Source organism: Mesocricetus auratus, unplaced genomic scaffold (assembly GCF_017639785.1).
Source record: "Mesocricetus auratus isolate SY011 unplaced genomic scaffold, BCM_Maur_2.0 Super-Scaffold_100003, whole genome shotgun sequence".
In the NCBI taxonomy this organism is placed as follows: domain Eukaryota; kingdom Metazoa; phylum Chordata; class Mammalia; order Rodentia; family Cricetidae; genus Mesocricetus; species Mesocricetus auratus.
The window spans coordinates 71,754,593-71,772,727 of NW_024429188.1; the positions used below are offsets into that span (position 1 = coordinate 71,754,593).

General features: G+C 41.0%; 1 protein-coding gene across 6 annotated transcripts in view; it reads right to left on the reverse strand.

The window, feature by feature from the left end:
* Window positions 1–12,559: 12,559 nt before the first annotated feature.
* Window positions 12,560–18,135, reverse strand: part of Xkrx (XK related X-linked) — a 67,290-nt gene continuing 61,714 nt past the window's right edge. For all 6 annotated transcript variants that reach the window (XM_040744374.1, XM_005072496.4, XM_040744375.1 and 3 more), the window contains one exon: window positions 12,560–14,422. In XM_040744374.1, the coding sequence (XP_040600308.1) occupies window positions 13,677–14,422 (746 nt within the window). In that variant the 3' untranslated portion in view covers window positions 12,560–13,676. The remainder of the gene's footprint in view (window positions 14,423–18,135) is intronic.

The following is an 18,135-nucleotide window of genomic DNA, read 5'->3' on the forward strand; positions in this document are numbered from 1 at the left end:
ACACATTTCCTCTAATAAGGCCATACTTCGACAAAGCCACACCTCTTAACAGTGCCACTCCCTTGGGGGATCCATTTTCTTTCAAATTATCATACTTGATGTCCATTTTTTAATTCTTTACATATTTTAGATATTAGTCCTCTATCAGATTTGTAGTTGGCCAATGAGTTTCCAGGAAGAGATTACCTTGGATACTGGTGGGTAAGACAAAGTATGAAGAAGGCAGGCTATAGGAGAAGCTCTGTTTAATCTCTTTGATGGGGAAGAGAGGAATGAGAGGGTACAGCAGGTGGTCTGCTGCTGAGCTGGGAATAAGAGTAGGGAATTTGAATCAGAAGAGTGAAAATTGCCTACTTGATTCCTTGGCCAGCAAGGTAAGCAGATTTCCTGGGAGAGACTTCCTGGTAGGTGAGACTAGATTTTTTTCTACTGAAAAAAATGATTTTCTTGTATATTTCTACCATGAAGCTTTGTTGCTCTTTCTGTTTCCCATAAGTATCCTCATCTTCTCCCGTCAGGTCTGCAATGATACAACCCTCAATGCGCTATCTGTATATTTCTGCATTAAACTCCTTTCCAAACTCATAAACATGGCATCCCTGGATGATGAACATACAAGCTTCATTAATTTCTCCCTCACATCCCCCAAAATGATTTACACAAGATGTAGTGCCAGCAAGGTCTGCATTCAAATAGTAGTGGCCTCAGGTTGACGATCACTGCGTCCCAAGATTTATTCATTTCTGGCTACCTCCATGTGACTCTTAAGGATCATGCCCCTCGTGCACTTATTGAAAAGGCTGTGTGTTAAAACAAAATGTTGCATTGTCTTCTGTCAAGCCAGTGCTCGTGTCACATTTTAGTAGTCACTGTGCATAAGCTACACTGTCAGTTTCCTTCCAGGTATGAACAATCTGGCAAACAGTATCTCTACTAGCACAATATGTATCCTTGAGTATTTGTGCATGTTGTACTATTTTATTCTGGCTTGCCAAGTCGTTCCAAATATAGTAATCCGTTTCACTTTCTTGTCTTCTTCTAAATTTATCTTGGCGTCTTCTTTTTTCCCCATTTTATTATGGTTTGAGTTTCATATATTATAAAATGAATTTTCATTGTTTTCATCACCTCCAATGCCTTCACTTATCTCCTCCCTCTTCTGCTAATATGCTTTTCCCTACAAGTCCCTTTCATATTTTCATGCCTCATTTTTGTGTATGACCCAGTGACTTTTCCAGAGCATGGGTGGGGCAGGTCATTTAATGGGGTAAGGACAACTCACCAGTGTCTACATCGCCTTTCTCCAATAACCATTATCTTTCAATAGTCTCTGAGGGAGGGGTGGAACCAAATGAGCCCCTTCCCCATCCATGATGAAATGTTGATGGACCTAAACTTGTGCAGGTCTTGTGCATAGAATCCCAGCTACAGAGAGTTCACGAGTACAAAGACTTTCCCATGTCCAGAAGGTATCTTTTTTGTTGCACACCCCTCAATCCTCTTGTAAGACAGACCTATTCTTGACTAATCTCAGAAGAAAGAGCTGAAGATCTAGAACTGCCATGGAAGGGAACAATTTTATTGTAAGAATTATGTTATTCCTAGATGTTTCCATTCAAAAGCTCAGAAGCAACGACAACCCAATAGCAACAAAATACCCAATGCACCCAGGCTTTGGTCTTTAAATATATTTTTCTTTCTTTTTTTTTTGGTTTTTCCAGACAGGATTTCTCTGTATTGTTTTGGAGGCTGTCCTGGAACTTGCTCTGTAGACCAGGCTGCCCTCGAACTCACAGAGATCTACCTGCCTCTGCCTCCCGAGTGCTGGGATTAAAGGCGTGCACCAACAACGCCCGGCTAAATATATTTTTCAACGGAAAGTAGTTGGAATTATTTGAAGAAATGTTTTTTCAGTTCTCAGGCACTAAGCAACCATGATGGGTCTGCAAGATCTTATAGCAGAAAACAAGGTCACTGCCAGAAATTACTAGGTTTCTGTCAGAAGGACAAGGCAGACAAAGTGGGTGCCACTGGCCAATGATCTGAGAAGCTGTGCAAGCAATCAACAAACAGACTTCTCAGGTTAGCTAAACAGTGACTATTGCCATCTTTACAAAATGTAAACATCTGGAGCTTGCTAAAATGATGGAGGAGAAAATCCCTGGGTTCTGACCCTCCCCAAACAGGAGTTAGTTGTCAAACTACCAGAAGCAAAGAAAAGAGAGCTTAGTGGAGGAAGACCATTGCAGGGCAGCAAGAGAGAACTTTGGCATTTTAAATCATCTCTTCCCTATCTCCTACCATCCATGGAAGAATAGGCAGCTGGGAGAAGTCAGTCCACATTTGAGACAGCTCCTTTGTGCCAGAGAAAGCAGTACAGATTTTATTTGCAAAACACTGTATGTGTGCATTTTACCTGTCTGGCGGTTCCCTGGAAGAAAGACTCAAATACTGGGGAGTATTGTGCTTGACTTTAAATAGCTCAATGGCTGGAGCAGGTTACTGGGTAATATTTACAGAAAGCCTTTCAAGGAAGGTTGCAGTAACCTATGAGAAAGGATGGCAGTTGGTACAAGCAAAGAACAAACTGAACAGCTTTAGGAAGGAAGAGGCTCACAAAAGAGAGATTTTAACACGACTTCTGTAAATCAAGGAAATGAGAAGCCATGCGCATGCTCCGAGCTGAACATGTGTTCTATAAAGACCTGCCGGCTTAACTTCATAGTTCACACAAGCAGAGAATGAGGCTGAGGCACTGAACGACTACCCACACTCCCACCCTCCAGAAAACCCCTAAGACTTAATACATCTTAATTTACTTCTAATAAAATTGGTCAAGAGAAAAAAAGGAAAAATTATCTTGCTTTTTCTGCAATATGGTATGACTCAGAGGAGGGGAAAAGCTGATGAACTAAAGTACCTACTTATAGAAGAACCCCAACAGAAAAAAATTAGCATTAGAAAAAAATCACCATGTTGCAATTCCTTAATGAAACAGTGGGTCTAGGCAATGACTAATTAGGTAAGTTGACAGGAATATTATTTATTTATTTATTTATTTATTTCTGTGCTTGTTTTGAGGCAGAGTCTCATGCACGCCAGGGTGGCATCCCAGGCTTATCCCAGCCAAGCATGGACTTCTAATCCTTGTGTTTCTACATCCTAAGTGCAGGTTTGCACCCCCAAACCCTCAGTTTATGCAGTGCTGGGATCCAACCCAGGGCTTTACGCATGCTAAGCAGACATTCTAGCCTGAGTTACACCCCCTTCTCTGATGGAGATCTTTACAGTGGGGAGATGGGCAAGTATCCCCTGATCCCACTGATGCACGGTCCTAGCAATCAAAATCAAGGCGGTAGACATAATGTGCTACCATGTACTGCAGGAGGAAGTCCATAGCATCATCTTTTAGGTATCTGTGTTTGTTACTCTTCTTGCTGTAATCAAGTACCTGGCAAGAGCAGTATCAGGAGGAAGGGTTTATTTTGGTTCCCGATTTGAGAGTATAGCCCATTCAAGCAGGAAAAACATGACAGAAATGGGAGACAGATTGTAACACTATACACACAGTCAGGAAACAGGGAGAGATGAATGTTGGCCCTCAGCTTGCTTCCTGCTTTTAATTCTATATAGAAGCTCAACCCATGGAATGGCCCTGCCCACACTGAGATTGGATCTTCACACATCAATTAACTTAATCTACTTATGATTAACCTAACCCTTTACTCTCTTCCCAAGCACTTCTTCATCAACCCCGTGCTTAAAATCTGTATTTAAAAATGTCTTCTCATAAACCCCAACTCTACTTCAAAAACTAGAGGACCCAGTTTTTAAAAATATGTCAGTGATATCAAAAAGGGAAGAGAAGCTGGGTGTGGCGGCGGCACATGCCTTTTATCCCAGCATTCAGGATACAGAGGCAGCCCGACTCCTGTGAGTTTGAGGCCATCCTGGCCAACATGTAAGTTTTAGAACAATCAGAGATACACAGTGAGACTGTGTCTGAAAAGCAAAGCAAAGGTAGGAGAGAGCTTTAGAGAATTCAACTGAATTGAGACTTTATCAACTAAGTTCAGTTGGTAGACTGTTTTGATCCTGATCTAAATTAGCTCACTGTGAAAGGCAGCTTGATAGCACCTGTGAAAATTTGATTATTGACAGAGAATTAAGGAATTATTAACTTCCATTAACCTGTTTATGGCATGGCGGTTGTTTTTTTTTAAACAACAAAATCCTTATTACAGATGATTCCAAAGTCATTTTGTGAAATTTTATTTGAAGCTTCTGGAGAGGTGGAAGCGAAAAGGTGATTGGTGTCTTTAAGTGAAACAAGATTCACAAATCTGAGCTGGGGTGTTGCTCATTGGTAGAGTGCTCACCTAGCATTCACAAGGTCCTGGGCTCAATCCCCAGTACTAGAAAAAATATAGGGAAACAATCATTATTGAAGCCAAGGGATGGTACATGGAAGTCTACTATATTATTCTTTCATGCATGTTTGAACAGTTTTGATTATTAAGAAGTTGACAAAATGAAATACAAGCTAGGGCTATAAGTCCTGCATTCGATTATTTGAATTGCCCTTAGTTAGCTATCTAATCTTGTTTAGTCACAATACCTCAGCTCTCTTCTCATTAGCAAAGAAATGATATCTGGTTAAAAGGTGCTGTGACAACCATATGCCCGGGAGTACAGGAATGAAAGAAGTGCACCTATTTCACCTGTTCTGCTACTTACTCTTGAAGCATCAGGGTTGGGAAAAAGTGTCAGGAGAACAAATAGAGTTTTTTCAAAGTGTAGAATGTTAGAAGAGGAAATCATTGCATTTAGGGTCACTATGCCACAATAACAGTTTACAACCTTAAAGTACATTTCTACACCTTGTAGGCATTTTTCTGTTAAAACAAAATATGTATCTGTTTTAGAAAAATAAAATATGGAATACAATGTATGTGTTCCTTTTCAGCCCACTGTGTTGTGTGTGTACTATTATAATCCCCCTTGGTAATCATACTAAAATATATGAAAGCAATACAGAGATGTCAACATGACCTAGTTCCATTTCATTTTCTTCCCACAGCTGTTTCACTAACTACAGCCCTCCCTTTAATGAATATGTACCACATGCACCAAATAATCATCTCTGGTTTGAACTCTTGCAGCTGGTCTTCCGGCTTCTCATTTTATCCTTCCCAAACCATCCTTTGCACAAAAACCAAAGTGAGCTTTCTGAAGGGGCCCTCGTCTAGTCATCCCTTTCCTCAAAGGCCTTCAATTTGAGAGCTTATGTGTTTGTCATCATTTTCAAAACAACAAACGGTAGGAACAGAGAACAGATCAGTGATTGCTGAGTGTTAGGTTGAATAGGAAAAGCAGTGGCTAGCAAAAAAAATACTATGGGGTGTTGGAATTGTTCTGCGGTTTGATTGGAGTAGTGCAAACATCTACACTGTGAGAAAATTCACAGAACTGTACACTGTTCTAAAATTTGAATTTCTGTATGTAAATTTTAAGGTGTTCAGTTATTGTTCAACTGCCTTACAGATTCAGGGTTTCATTGGTTTTGCTTTGAGATAGGGTCTCTCTATGCAGACCTGGATGTCCTGAAACTCACTATATAGACCAGGCTGGCCTCAACCTCACAGAGATCTGGCTGCCTCTGCATGTTGAGTACTGGGATTAAAGGCATGTGCCATCACACCTGGCTTAGATTAGCTAGTACCTTACAGGCCTCTGCATTCCTCCTATCTCCAAGTCTGCCTTTGCAACCTAACCTCTATGCCTGGTCCCTAAAATACTACATCTGGAAAGCAGTTAATGTTCAGTGGCTACATCTGTAATGAACCATGACACCTTTGTGGCATCACTTGTAATGTTCTTCCTGCTAAAAATACATCCCCACCCAGCATCACCAATGAAAGCCCTATTTAACTTTCAAAGCACAGTTGAAGTTTCACATCCTCCATGAACCCCTCCTTATCATCTCAGTCAAAACTGAATCACTCTACAGAGGTCCCTTAGCATTTTGCTTCTATCTGTCTCATTGCCTGATACTACTCACTCCCATGCCTCATTCAGACATATTCACTACAGGCGAGTATGTACATTCCTTCTGCTGCCGTGTCGGTACCCAAAGCCTCACGGGTTTCTAGGCCAGGCTACGCCCATAGCATTTCAATGTGCCCTATTACTTACTGTGCCTTCTTACAATGTCAACTTTAAATTTCACTGTAAATTAAGTAAGTTATTACATTTCTGTTCTGGTGTTGAATTCTTGTCTTGCCCTACAAGCATGTAGTTCTTGTATATCGCTCCAAGAAAAAATATAGTTTTCTGACTATCCCTATTCAGTCTCTCTCTCATGTCTGGGCAACAGAGAAGCTTGTCTAGCCAGTGTGAGTACTTCGGGGTTGAGGCTGGTGGGAGGAATGTCTCATGTGGAGGTGGGTAGAGCCAATGAGAAAGAGTACGTTGAGGGAACAAGTGAGTCAGGCAGAGAAACTGGAGATACAGAGACAAATGGGTCAGGAGAGCAAGGAGGATGTACAGGGAGGAGAGCCTCTAGAGCAGGCTAAGCCACAAACTAGCCTGGCTCAAGGTTTCAGGGAAGTTTCCTGGGCAAAACCCTACTGCCCAAAGTAGAAAACACCAAGAGACCAAAGAAACTCCAGGTTACACAAAACTTGATGCATTAGGGACAGACAAAATGTACCTTGGGCAAAATGGGGAACCCCTGCAACTTGAGACAGGAGGAAGGGGGTTTATACGCTATGTTAAGTAAAGGTGGACTCTTATGTCCAGCATAGCTCCAGGGATTGACCTGACTAGGTGGCAAGTTACTGAATAAAAGACAGACACACAGGCAAAGGAAAGCTGGGAAAAGGTGGACTGGGATCTGTGATGGAGAAGCCACAATCCCTCTCACCCAGAAGCTCAGTGTATTTGTTATATACAGTTGAACATAAGCAGCGTTCTGCATACAGCCGAGTCAAGAAGACATGGCTTATGGTATACAAATGAGTCAAAGGGGGCAGGTTTAGCTAATCTTAGTAGGAGCAGGCGCTGTCTGGGAGCAGCCTTTGGTCCATAAACATCTGGAGGGAGGAAGCTAGGTTGGACATTTTCTGCACATGCTATCAGCATCTGCAAACAGATCAGAAGGCTTTGCCATTCCTCTGAGCCTCATCGAGGGAAAGATTTGCCATTTCCATGGGGCTGAGGCTTTGTGGGTCTTGACATGGCCATGTCAATAGCACACATTCACCTAGGACCTCACTTGATCCCTACAGTGAAGTATAGGCAACTGAGAAGTATGCTGAGCTTTCTTAGAAACTGCAAGCGTGAGAGACCAACAGGGGGCTGATCCAGACTCCATGAAGTTAGTGCCAGGAAGGAGGCCACAGAAATCACTGGGGCCTTGGGTAGTAGATCAGTGTTCACCACGGTTTATGAATGAGCTTTGGGAGCCCATTCCGAATAGAGGGATGCTCTCTCAGCCTGGACATATGGGGAAGGGCCTAGGTCCTGCCCAGGATGAAATGACAGACTTTAGAGATCCCGCAAGGTGGGCCTCACCCTCCCTGGGAAATGATGTGGGGATTGGGTGGGGGGGTGGAGAGCTGGTGGAGGCACAAGGGAGGAGGGGTGGAAGAGGGAGCTGGGATTGACATGTGAAACATTCACGTTTCTAATTTAAATAAAAACATATATTGAGAAAAAAAAGAAACTGCAAGCGTGCCAAGCATCCATTAAGAAACAGTTCATTGGAGGGCAGGACATACTCTATATTTTTTTTTGTTTTCAGAGACAGTGTTTCTCTGTGGCTTTGGAGGCTGTCCTGGAACTAGCTCTTGTAGACCAGGGTAGTCTTGAACTCCCAGAGATCTGCCTGCCTTTGCCTCCCAAGTGCTGGAATTAAAGGCATGTGCCACCACCGCCTGACTCCAACATGCTCTGTCTTAATTGATTTTTTTTATTGTATCAGGATTTCAATTCACACCAGAGTCATCTTGTGAGTAAGATGGCAACTAAAACCAGCATGGCTGCAGTAAATTCAATCCAGATCAGGGCCCCTGCATGTAATTATTAAAGAGACCTGTTGTCTGTTCTTTTCTATGTGGTATATGATCCAAAAATGAGTATAAAATACTCACTACCTTCACTACCTTCAGTGCTATGAAGTCCAGATCATGACAATTGCCATCTATGAGAGACAGTGTGGTAGAACAGGAGAAAATTGAATCTTGGGGTCAAAAAGACTGAAACAGAGACTGTGGACCTCGGACAAGTCATAGATAGAGAACAGCTACCTCATAAGAGTACTGTGATAATACAATGGAAGTCTACAAACAATCCAACAAGGACCTTGATATTCAGGAAAGACTCAGCAGATGACAGCCCTTTTCCTTCAAAGCTGCCTATCATAGTTTACCTTCTATTTCCAGCTCATTCTATGAAGCATATGCCTCTCTTCATGTGAACATTAAAGCTATTGTAAAAGCAGGCTGTGAATAAGTTGATTTTCATACATTTTTCACTTTTTAAGTAGTATGCTTTTCTAATTTTAAATATCATGTGAGGTATTATAAAATCCAAATACTCCAAACTAGTTAATAAAAGGGGTATTCTCCAATAATCACCCCAATTTTGCAAAATAAGAATTGATGAAAAGAGTTTGTAACAACTCATTCCATCCACATTCTTGCCATTGTTTACAAAATGGAACCACTGCTCAAGTATGATTCTCAGAATGCAAAACGTGGGTGTGGGGAGAGAGGAACAAAGGAGGATGAGAAAGAAGGAAAGCTTTCATAAGAACAATATATGCAAAGTTTTCTTTAAATTACTGGGGGAAAAAACCCAACAGGATGGCAAAGCCAACTCAAATAATGATGTTAAGTTAGAATCCACGCTGGTTAATGTGCTAAGACCCAAGCATGGCACCTTTTAAGATTATTGAGCACATAGTTTAATATATAGAATTAGTTTTCTAAAAACACATTGAAAGTGATCATTTTAGAGCCAAGACTGTTGTGCTTGTCATGCTATCACAGATTACTATTGCCCTCAATATTGTGATCCAGGATTTTTAAAGGACTTTATTTTTGAGGTTCTTTATACTTTTAGGTTCACAGAAAAATTGAGACAACAGTATGAAGCATTACAGTATTGGGCCAGGGAAATAGCTCAATAGATAAAAGCATTTGTTGCACAAGCCTGATGACTCAAGTTTTATATCTGGAACCCATGGTGAAAGGAAAGAATTGAGTCCCCAAAGTTGCCCCCTGACCTCCACAGGTGCACTGTGGCACACGTGCATACACATACATAATACATAAATGGATTCCCAGCATGCTCCCTGCTCCTAAACTTGTGATACTGTGGCAGGATGATCAGGAGGTCGAGGCCAATTTAGGATACAGAGCAAGAACCCATCTGAAGAAAAAATCAAAACAAACATATAAAACCCATAAATGAGACAAAGCTTGGAAACTAGAAAGGGACTTACCAGCCATCCTCTTACACCTTTGTACTACACTGCGGGTGCCTGCGAACACACACTCAGTTTTCATCTCAGGTTCTTTAGGACTTCTCCTTGTAGATGGAATTGAGTGTCGTCTTCTGATCAGACATGTTTGGAGAAAAGAATGTTTGGCATGAACCTAACTACGTCTTAGAAAAGGAATCCTGCAGCGGCTACGATAATTTCACAAACACTTAGGACATAGAGGATTGGGTCTTGATTGAACCCTGGTTTCAACACTGGCTTCAAACTTGAGTGTATCATTTAGTCTTGCTATGCCTTAAATTCTACTCGTAAAGTAGGCTTGGTATGATAGCAAATACCCTACCATAATGAGATAGTTGTAAGGACTGAAGTTATAAATACAAATAATATATGGGCCTGGTGTCATGGTAGACATCTTTAACCCAAGTAGCCTAGTAAGGGAGGCAGAGGCAGGTGGATCTCTGTGAGTTCAAGGCCAGCTTGGTCTACATAGTGAATTCCAGGCTCTTCAGGGGCTCAAAGTGAGACCCTATCTCTAATTAAAGCACTTGGTACTATACCAGACATACTGTGTTCATAAATAGAAGCTATTATTTCAATTTTTCACAGTATCTCACAGTTGTGTGTCCATAACCTTTAAAATATTTGTGGAACAAATAAAATGACAACTATAATTTATTTACTATACCTTTCTGTATGCTGACTTGTCCATCATAATTATCAGTAGTATGAGAAAAATTGTTGAGCACATGTTGACTACTAGGAAGAAACTCTTGCTTTAGTAGTTCTTTTATCCAAACCTCATTGTTTAGTGTTTCTTTCCTAGAAACCCTTCGCTAGACTAATCTGGATCTCCTCTTTCACTCAGCAAGACTTGTTCATATACTATACCCTGTGTTGCTTTAAGATTTCAGAGGATATATTCGGGCCTGGTGGTGCAGGTCGGTTAACTGTAGCTACTAGGAAGGCTGAGACAGGAGGAATGCACATTCAAGGTCTACCTAGGCTACACAGTGAGTTCAAGACCAGCCTGGGAAACTTACCAAGACCCTATTTCAGGAAAAAAAGTTAAAAGGGAATTGGTGGTGTAGCACATGCCTACCTAACACATGCAAGGCATTGAGTGTAAGCCCCAGCACTGAAAGAAGTTCATACAGTGAAAAGAGAGTACTTACAGATGTGTTTGCAAACAGAAGTGGGTATTTCCCCTGCCCACCCTTTCATATTCCACACTTTCTTTGTGTGTGTCTGGAAGATGGCTATGTAACAGAAAGACTACCACAGAGGAGCATCTAAGGGTTTATTTGCACAATATATCAATCACAACTCTTCTCCCTTCTTCGGGTGAGGGCAGCAGGTTTTTCAGGTTAGAAATTACTCCACACCTGTCCCTGAACTCTCTTCATTCCTAGGTTATTAAGTCACCGTGACTGTTAGGACACATGAGGGAAATGTTTACCTGAGTTGGCATTGAGGTACTCGTTTCTATCCTGTGTCTCTCTGTTCCCATAGTTTCTCCCCTTAAGAAGCTGATTCACACGCTTTTATGCACCAAATTGTTCCAAATATTGTTCCTGCTTTTAACCGAGGGCACAGTAAACACTAGGCAGAAATTCTTGCTTGGGATCTGAAGAGGCAGTGTTCCTTTGGAGTTTAGTATTGTCCCTCACATTCTCCTAAGCAACTGTCAGCATTCCATGTCAGTCTCATATGAAAACCCGAGATTTTGTCATGATAAAATGCTATGAAGGAGTTGAGGCTTAAAGAGACATCTGCTGTGCTGGAGTTACTACATTCTCCTAAATTAAACAGCCAATCTTTTTAGTTCCCCAAGGCAGTTGAAGTTGGTAAATAATAGGATAATTCTGGTTAACATCTCACTACTTAGAAGAGGGAGCTACCCCAATATAAGAGTAAGCAGGGAAGATGGAGTAAAAACAAATGTTTGGTAAAAGTAAAACTGGACCGTGGTAGAAGGCCTCACATAAGAATGCTTAAAAGTTCTTGAAACATGGTACCTTTAATGATTTTAGAAGTAAATCATCAATCTAACCCTTCCTGCCGCGTCCGCTGCGCAGCCTGTGTCCGAGAATGTGCAGAGGGTGTCGGGGATTGACAACACATAGACTCGAAGGCTCCTCAAGAAGGCTCTCCTTTATTCCTATTCTGGCTGGTTATTATATATTATATACCCTGACACCAGAGGTGGGGGTGGATGGATAGTCTTTGGGAAAGGTCGAGGTCAGGGCGGTTCCCATGGGCCAGCCCTTTTCAGGAACTTATTGCCCCGGGCATTGTATTGTTTTTAGTAAACATTGTCTTACAGCTGCCTATTCCCAGGCCGATGGGGAAGTGGGTCTCTGCTCAAGGTCTGGTGTCCCCAAACCTTCCCTCATTTGCCCTCCATTCCAATTCTTCCCCTACCCTCACTCACCACTATTCCGTTTCAAATCTGTGTACCTTTTCTTTTTTCCTTAGGGCCCACTGAGTTCACTTAGTGTTTCCAGTATATGAATGGGTGTAGGAGCATCTCCTGGAACATTAGAAGCCTCTCAAGGGCTGCATCCATGAAGAAAACTGATCTCCTCCAAGCAGCCACCAGTTGCCAATGGCTCCTCAGCTAGTATGTACTTTTAAGAGTTCATCTCACTTTCCTGGTCTGTAAGGGACAATAATTTGTTAGATGATGCTGGGATAACTGACTTTCTAGTAGGCAGTTCTACCAGAACATCAATCGTTTGGTTACCTTCTATACATCCAGCTGACAAGCCCACCACAATATCCAACTGGTATGAGATATGAGCATGGTAATACATGAGATTTGGCCATTGGGGTTTGTTAATGACAAGACAATTGAAAAAAAAAGCACTCTGCATTCCTCATTAGCAAGTAAAATCCTGCATGGAGTAAGAATGTTGATAATCTCATGTGATCAGTTTCTCTCTTCTACTTTTACTTTGCCCAGCCTAATACAAAACAGCATGAAGATGCTGTCTTACCCATTATTACTATATCCCCCCTAAATAAAAATCAATAAAATACTCAGGACAGTTGCAGACACAAAGAAATCTTCATTTCTTTCACATTTCAGAAAACACTTCCAGTTACAGTTTAGCTTCTCTAATGTTTACATCAAGTAACAAAATGCAAAGAGACAGAAAAGCTGTATTGGAGGAATCCCTAATAATGGGGCACTGGGTGAGAAATTTCAGTCAAACATTTCCCTCAATGGAGTTGGAGACCTACAGAGTTCCTTAAGAGTCATTCCTGGGGCCAGAGATGTCTCAGTTGGTGACGTGCTTATCTGACCCAGGGTCAAACGCTCAGCACTGCATAAATGGTGCTTTCCTAGGCCTGGGTTCAGTCCCCAGCAGCATATAAACCAGATGCAGTGGCACTCATCTATAGTTCCAATACTCAGAAGGTAAAGGCAGAAAGGTTGGGAGATCAAGCTACATAGTTCTTAGTTACATAGTAACTTTGAGCCAGCCTGAGATACATGCCTTGAAAAAAATACGCCATCCTGATTTATTCCCTGAAGGAATCCTATTCTGCACATGTTTCTACAAAAGGGTGTCCATAAAGGCTTCTAAAAAGGGAAATTTTTGCTAAATGTCCATTAGTAAAATCCTAGTGGAGTGCTACTCATCTGGAGATTAGCTTTCTTTAATAATGAGGCCTTCTTCTTAGCCCCAATTTCTCACTGAATAAAAATATCCTAGCCACTCTCACAGGTAAAAGTATCACAAGAGTCAGACAATTTTCTGGGAGATGCTCATTGCTAGTAAGCTGTCACATCCTCTGATCAGTCCAGATGTGTTCTGGCAGAGTTCAGATCAGCCCAGGGAAACTCAACAATAACTCAAACAAATGAACAAAGTTGGAAATTCAGAGCCTGAATGAGGTACCCAGAAATTATTCCAACTGACTTGACTAGGAGGAGGATAAACTAAATAAACAGTGACTAGCGCTGGTACCCCGACATAGCAGTCAATCATAAAGAAGTAAAACCTATTTGGAGGTCACTCTTTCTTTTGATAGGCTTACTAGAAGAGTCAAGAAAATGATCCAGCGAGTACACACACACAGGAGTCTCCCCCTCTCCTTTAACTTCACAGTTGCTCATGTCAACCCCAAACATGCCCTATACCGTTCAGGAGAAAACAAATCAGACAATACTTTGTCTCATTTCAGCCTCATGTGATGGCTCGGCATTCTCAGCCCTTTCCCGATGGTGTCTGCGGCAGCAGATACAATGGAGGTAGTCTACTACATTATGGGTGAAGAGTGAGCGCAATGGGTGCAAGTACTGGAAGAAAAGGAGCATGAATCCAATGGAGATCAGATAAGCAATGATAAGCTGCACAGCAATCAAGGAATGGCAGTAGTTCAGTAACACTTTGACGCCGAGGAACTTAAATACCAAGACCATGACCACATTTTCTACCAATCTCACACTATAGTGCAGTCCCATGTGTCCCCAGTTCTGACCTTTGTCAACAAGGTCTCTGTCTGCCAACTTCAACTGCATGGCTGACCAGCAGGAGAAGTTGATGCCAGCGTAGAGGATGGTGACAGAAATCAGTACCACCAGAGTGCCAACCCGGCTGAAATTTTTCTCAATATTGTTTGGCATTTGGGCACCACTCCTCCAGAACTTAACCCAGGGTTCAAAGAGGATGATCAAGAAGTTGAGCACTAGGAAGGGCACAGCCTTCAATTTCAAGGTGGCTGAGAAGAGCACCAGAATCACAAGGCGGGAAGTGATCTCCAATGTCCTCCAGATGGTGATACAAAGTACTTCCAGTGGCCCAAGTCGAATTTTGTAGTCATCGTACTTGATCTGGATTGCCAACATATTGCAGAGGGTAGCGCCATAGGTGACAGATATCAGGGAGAAAACCATTAGCACAGCTGCAAAATAAGGAATGAGACAACGAAGCAATCAGTTGATGTTTGTGGTGAAGACTGCATTCAGAACCAGAGATCTAGAGATGATGGTCAGGGTTTGAATGCTTAAATTAAGAATAGACTTATATATAAGCACAGCTATGTACACAAATAGCATGCACCTGGATAAATATTTTTTACAAAGACATATAAATGGCTGGCAGATATAGGAGAATATGTTCAACATCACACATCACTAGAAGAATGAAATTCACAGTGAAGGCTGGTAGTACAGCTCAGTGGTAGCACCCTTGCCTAGCATGCAAAGAATGACCAAATAAGATATTGCCAAATACCTGTGAGGGTGGCCATTGATTTTTTAAAAGCCTAACAAAGATTATACATATATATATGGAATATAAATTGATATTGCCATTGTAGAAAACAGCATGAAGGTAACTAAAAAATTTTAAAACAGAACAACCATATGATTCAGCAATTGTAACACTGGGAACATACATATAGGAAAGGAAATTGGTATCTCAAAGAAATATTTGCCCTGTTATGTTGTTCAATGCAGAAAGATACAGAAGAGCTAGTATATGGAAACAATCTAAATATCTATTGATGGGTTCACGGGTAAAGAAAATGGTATACATATGTAATGGGATATTACTCAAGAATAATATGAAAACATTGTATCATTGCAATAAAATGGATGAATATTGAAGGTATCATGCTAAGTGAAATGATCCAGACTCAGAAATAAAAATAATGTATTACTCCATTTAGAAGTGGAATCTGATAACTAAATTGGATTCAAAAAAACAGAGTAGAGCAATGGTTTCCAGGGGGTAGGGGTTGAGGGAAACAGGAGGATTTTTGCCAAAGGGGACAAACCATCTGTCACAAAATGATGAAGTTTGGGAGCTCTAATGCACAGTTTGGCATTCTATTTCACACTTGTGATTTTTCTGAAAGTTCACACACACAGTAATTACAGGAAGTGATATACATGTGTCAAAACTTCACGTTATAAACCTGAAATATATACATATGGATGAATACACAATGCAAGAGTTTAAATGTAGAAACATAAAACAAACTTTACAAAAAGAATAAGTCTTATAACTAATACTGAGAAGTCACTGACATGGGAAGGACACATGTGAAAGTATGGGCAGACCTAACTGATGGAACAGCATTCTGAGAGAATAGTAAACGAAAAAGGAAAAATAAATTATCTGAAAAAAATAACCTTAAGAGATATAAAAGTCCTTTTCTCCTCCTCCTCTCCCTTCCTCTCTACCTCCTTCTCTTCTTCCCCTTCCTACTTCTCCTTTCCCTTCCTCCCTCTCCCCCCCTCCTCTCTCTTCCTCCCCCACCCCCAGCCTCCTCTGTGTCTTTTTGAAACAGAGTCTCATTGTGTTGTAGCCCTAGCAGGCCTGGAACTTGGAATGTAGACCAAGCTGTACTCAAACTCACAGAAATCCTGCCTCTGCTTCCTAAATGCTGGGCCATTATGCCTGAAGATTGCCCTTTCTACCTGATTTCTAATCTTTGATGTGCATCTTCTGCAAGAAACTAGTTTTCCACAGTGATTCACTCCAGGTGCATGTACCAAAAAATGTAGTAGAAACCCATGGAGGCAGAAGGGACCATATCTATTTTGCTAAACACACTTTCTGAAATATAGTATGTGCTTGATAAAGGTTTGTGCAATAATAAATATTTCTGAGTTTACAGTGACAAATAGATACTTAGGATTAGAAATCCTTCCAAAAGCTTTGTGGGAGCTTGTGGAAATCGCTGAATATCTATAGGGCTCAGTTTCCCAATTCGCTGAGATACTAAAGGGTTATTTGGTTCTGTCTTTAGTAATGAGAATGTATCACCCTCACAGTTTGGTATCTACTTAAGGAACTGCAGTAGAGTGATTCAAGAATGTTTAAATCCTATTTTTTTTGATCCATGGCATCCATATTACTGTATGTTAGAGAAGAGTCAGACATCTTGCTTACCTGTTCTAACTAAGCCTCAATTGTAGATGATATAGGTGACCCTTCCCTTTTCTTCGTTTATGTTAAATGACACTTATTACTAAATTATTATTATTATTATTATTATTATTATTATTATTATTATTATTGAGATATCAAAGAAAGTGGGAGCCCTGAGGAATGCTTCTGCAAAGGAAAGGCTCTTCCTCATTTACTGTTGCATCAGATAGGTCTGCCCTGTCCCTCTCTAACCCCATAAAAACAGGAGATCCAGGGAAGATAGAGCCATGAAGATACATGTCCAGTTGTGAGAAAACTGAAACCTCCTCCATGAAAACCCAAAAAGAAGCACAGCTCTATTTCTAGAATCTTCTGGAGCATTTGAGTAGAGTGTCAGAATCTCAAAGACCCCAAATGGAGAGTTGCAAAATGGTTGCTCTTGGTTTTCTAAACCACTCTTGTCCCTATTTGAAAGATATGATGCTCTTTGATAAGCCGGTGTGATCAAAATGGACATCTAGACAAATGGGCAACGCTGTCCCTGAAACTGGAACTCAATGATTGATGGCTGTGCTATTAAAGGAAGAAAACCTGATGCTTCCATTAAGTGCCAAAACATTTTATGCATTTCTCTACAAATAGACTAATTATAAAACATTTTCATACATCTCTCTACAAATAGACTAATCATAAGAGATTAAATGTTGCTATAGTCGGAAACATGGGCTCCAGAAGCAGACACTGAATTTAGTCATTCCCAGATACTACTTATAGAAATTTGGGGAGGATTTACTTAACTTCCGTGTCTACCACTTTATCTTTTATAAAATGAGGATAATAATAACCTCATAGATAAAGTTGTTGTGAAGATTAACAAAATGTCTAGAGGTTAGTAAATTTTATTTAGCTAGCTTCTGTCTCCTACCTCCTCCTCCACTCGCCCCTCCCTCTTCTCAAATACCCAAAGGGAGAATTGCAAAGTGGTTGCTCTTAGTTTTCTAAACTACTCTTGTTCCTATTCTCACCATTCAACATAGAATTGACTACTCATACAAAACCCCCTCACCTAACTAATTTAACTCAATCCAAAGTCAGTGAATTTTTTGTGGTTATTGTTTATTAAGATTGAGGACATGGCTGGGTGGTGGTGGCGCATGCCTTTAATCCCAGCACTCGGGAGGCAGAGGCAGGCGGATCTCTGTGAGTTCGAGGCCGGGCTGGACTGATAGCCTCCGAAACAATACAGAGAAACCCTGTCTCGTAAAAACCAAAAAAAAAAAAAAAGATTGAGGACATGGAGGATGGATAGATGGCTCAGCACTTAAGAGCACTTACTGTCTTGAAGAGGACCTGGGTTCTCTTCCTATTAACTTCAGAGGGCAGCTCACAATTATCTGTAACTAACCCTAGGAGCATCTGATGCCTCTGCCTCTGCCCTCCAAAGGCACCTGAACTCATGTGCACGCACACACACACATAATGTAAAAATAATCAAAGTAAATCTTAACAGCTAGATAGGTGGTTCAGTGGTTAACTGCACTTGCTGCTCTTATAGAGGACCAACATTCAGGTCCTAGTACCCATATGGTGACTCGTAACTAAAGTTCTAGGAAATCTGATGCCCTTTCTGGCTTCCGTGGACATCAGGCATACAAGTGTTACACATACATATATGCAGGCAAACTCATATATATAAAATATTTAAATTTTTTAAAAGATGTGGTAATTGACAAATTG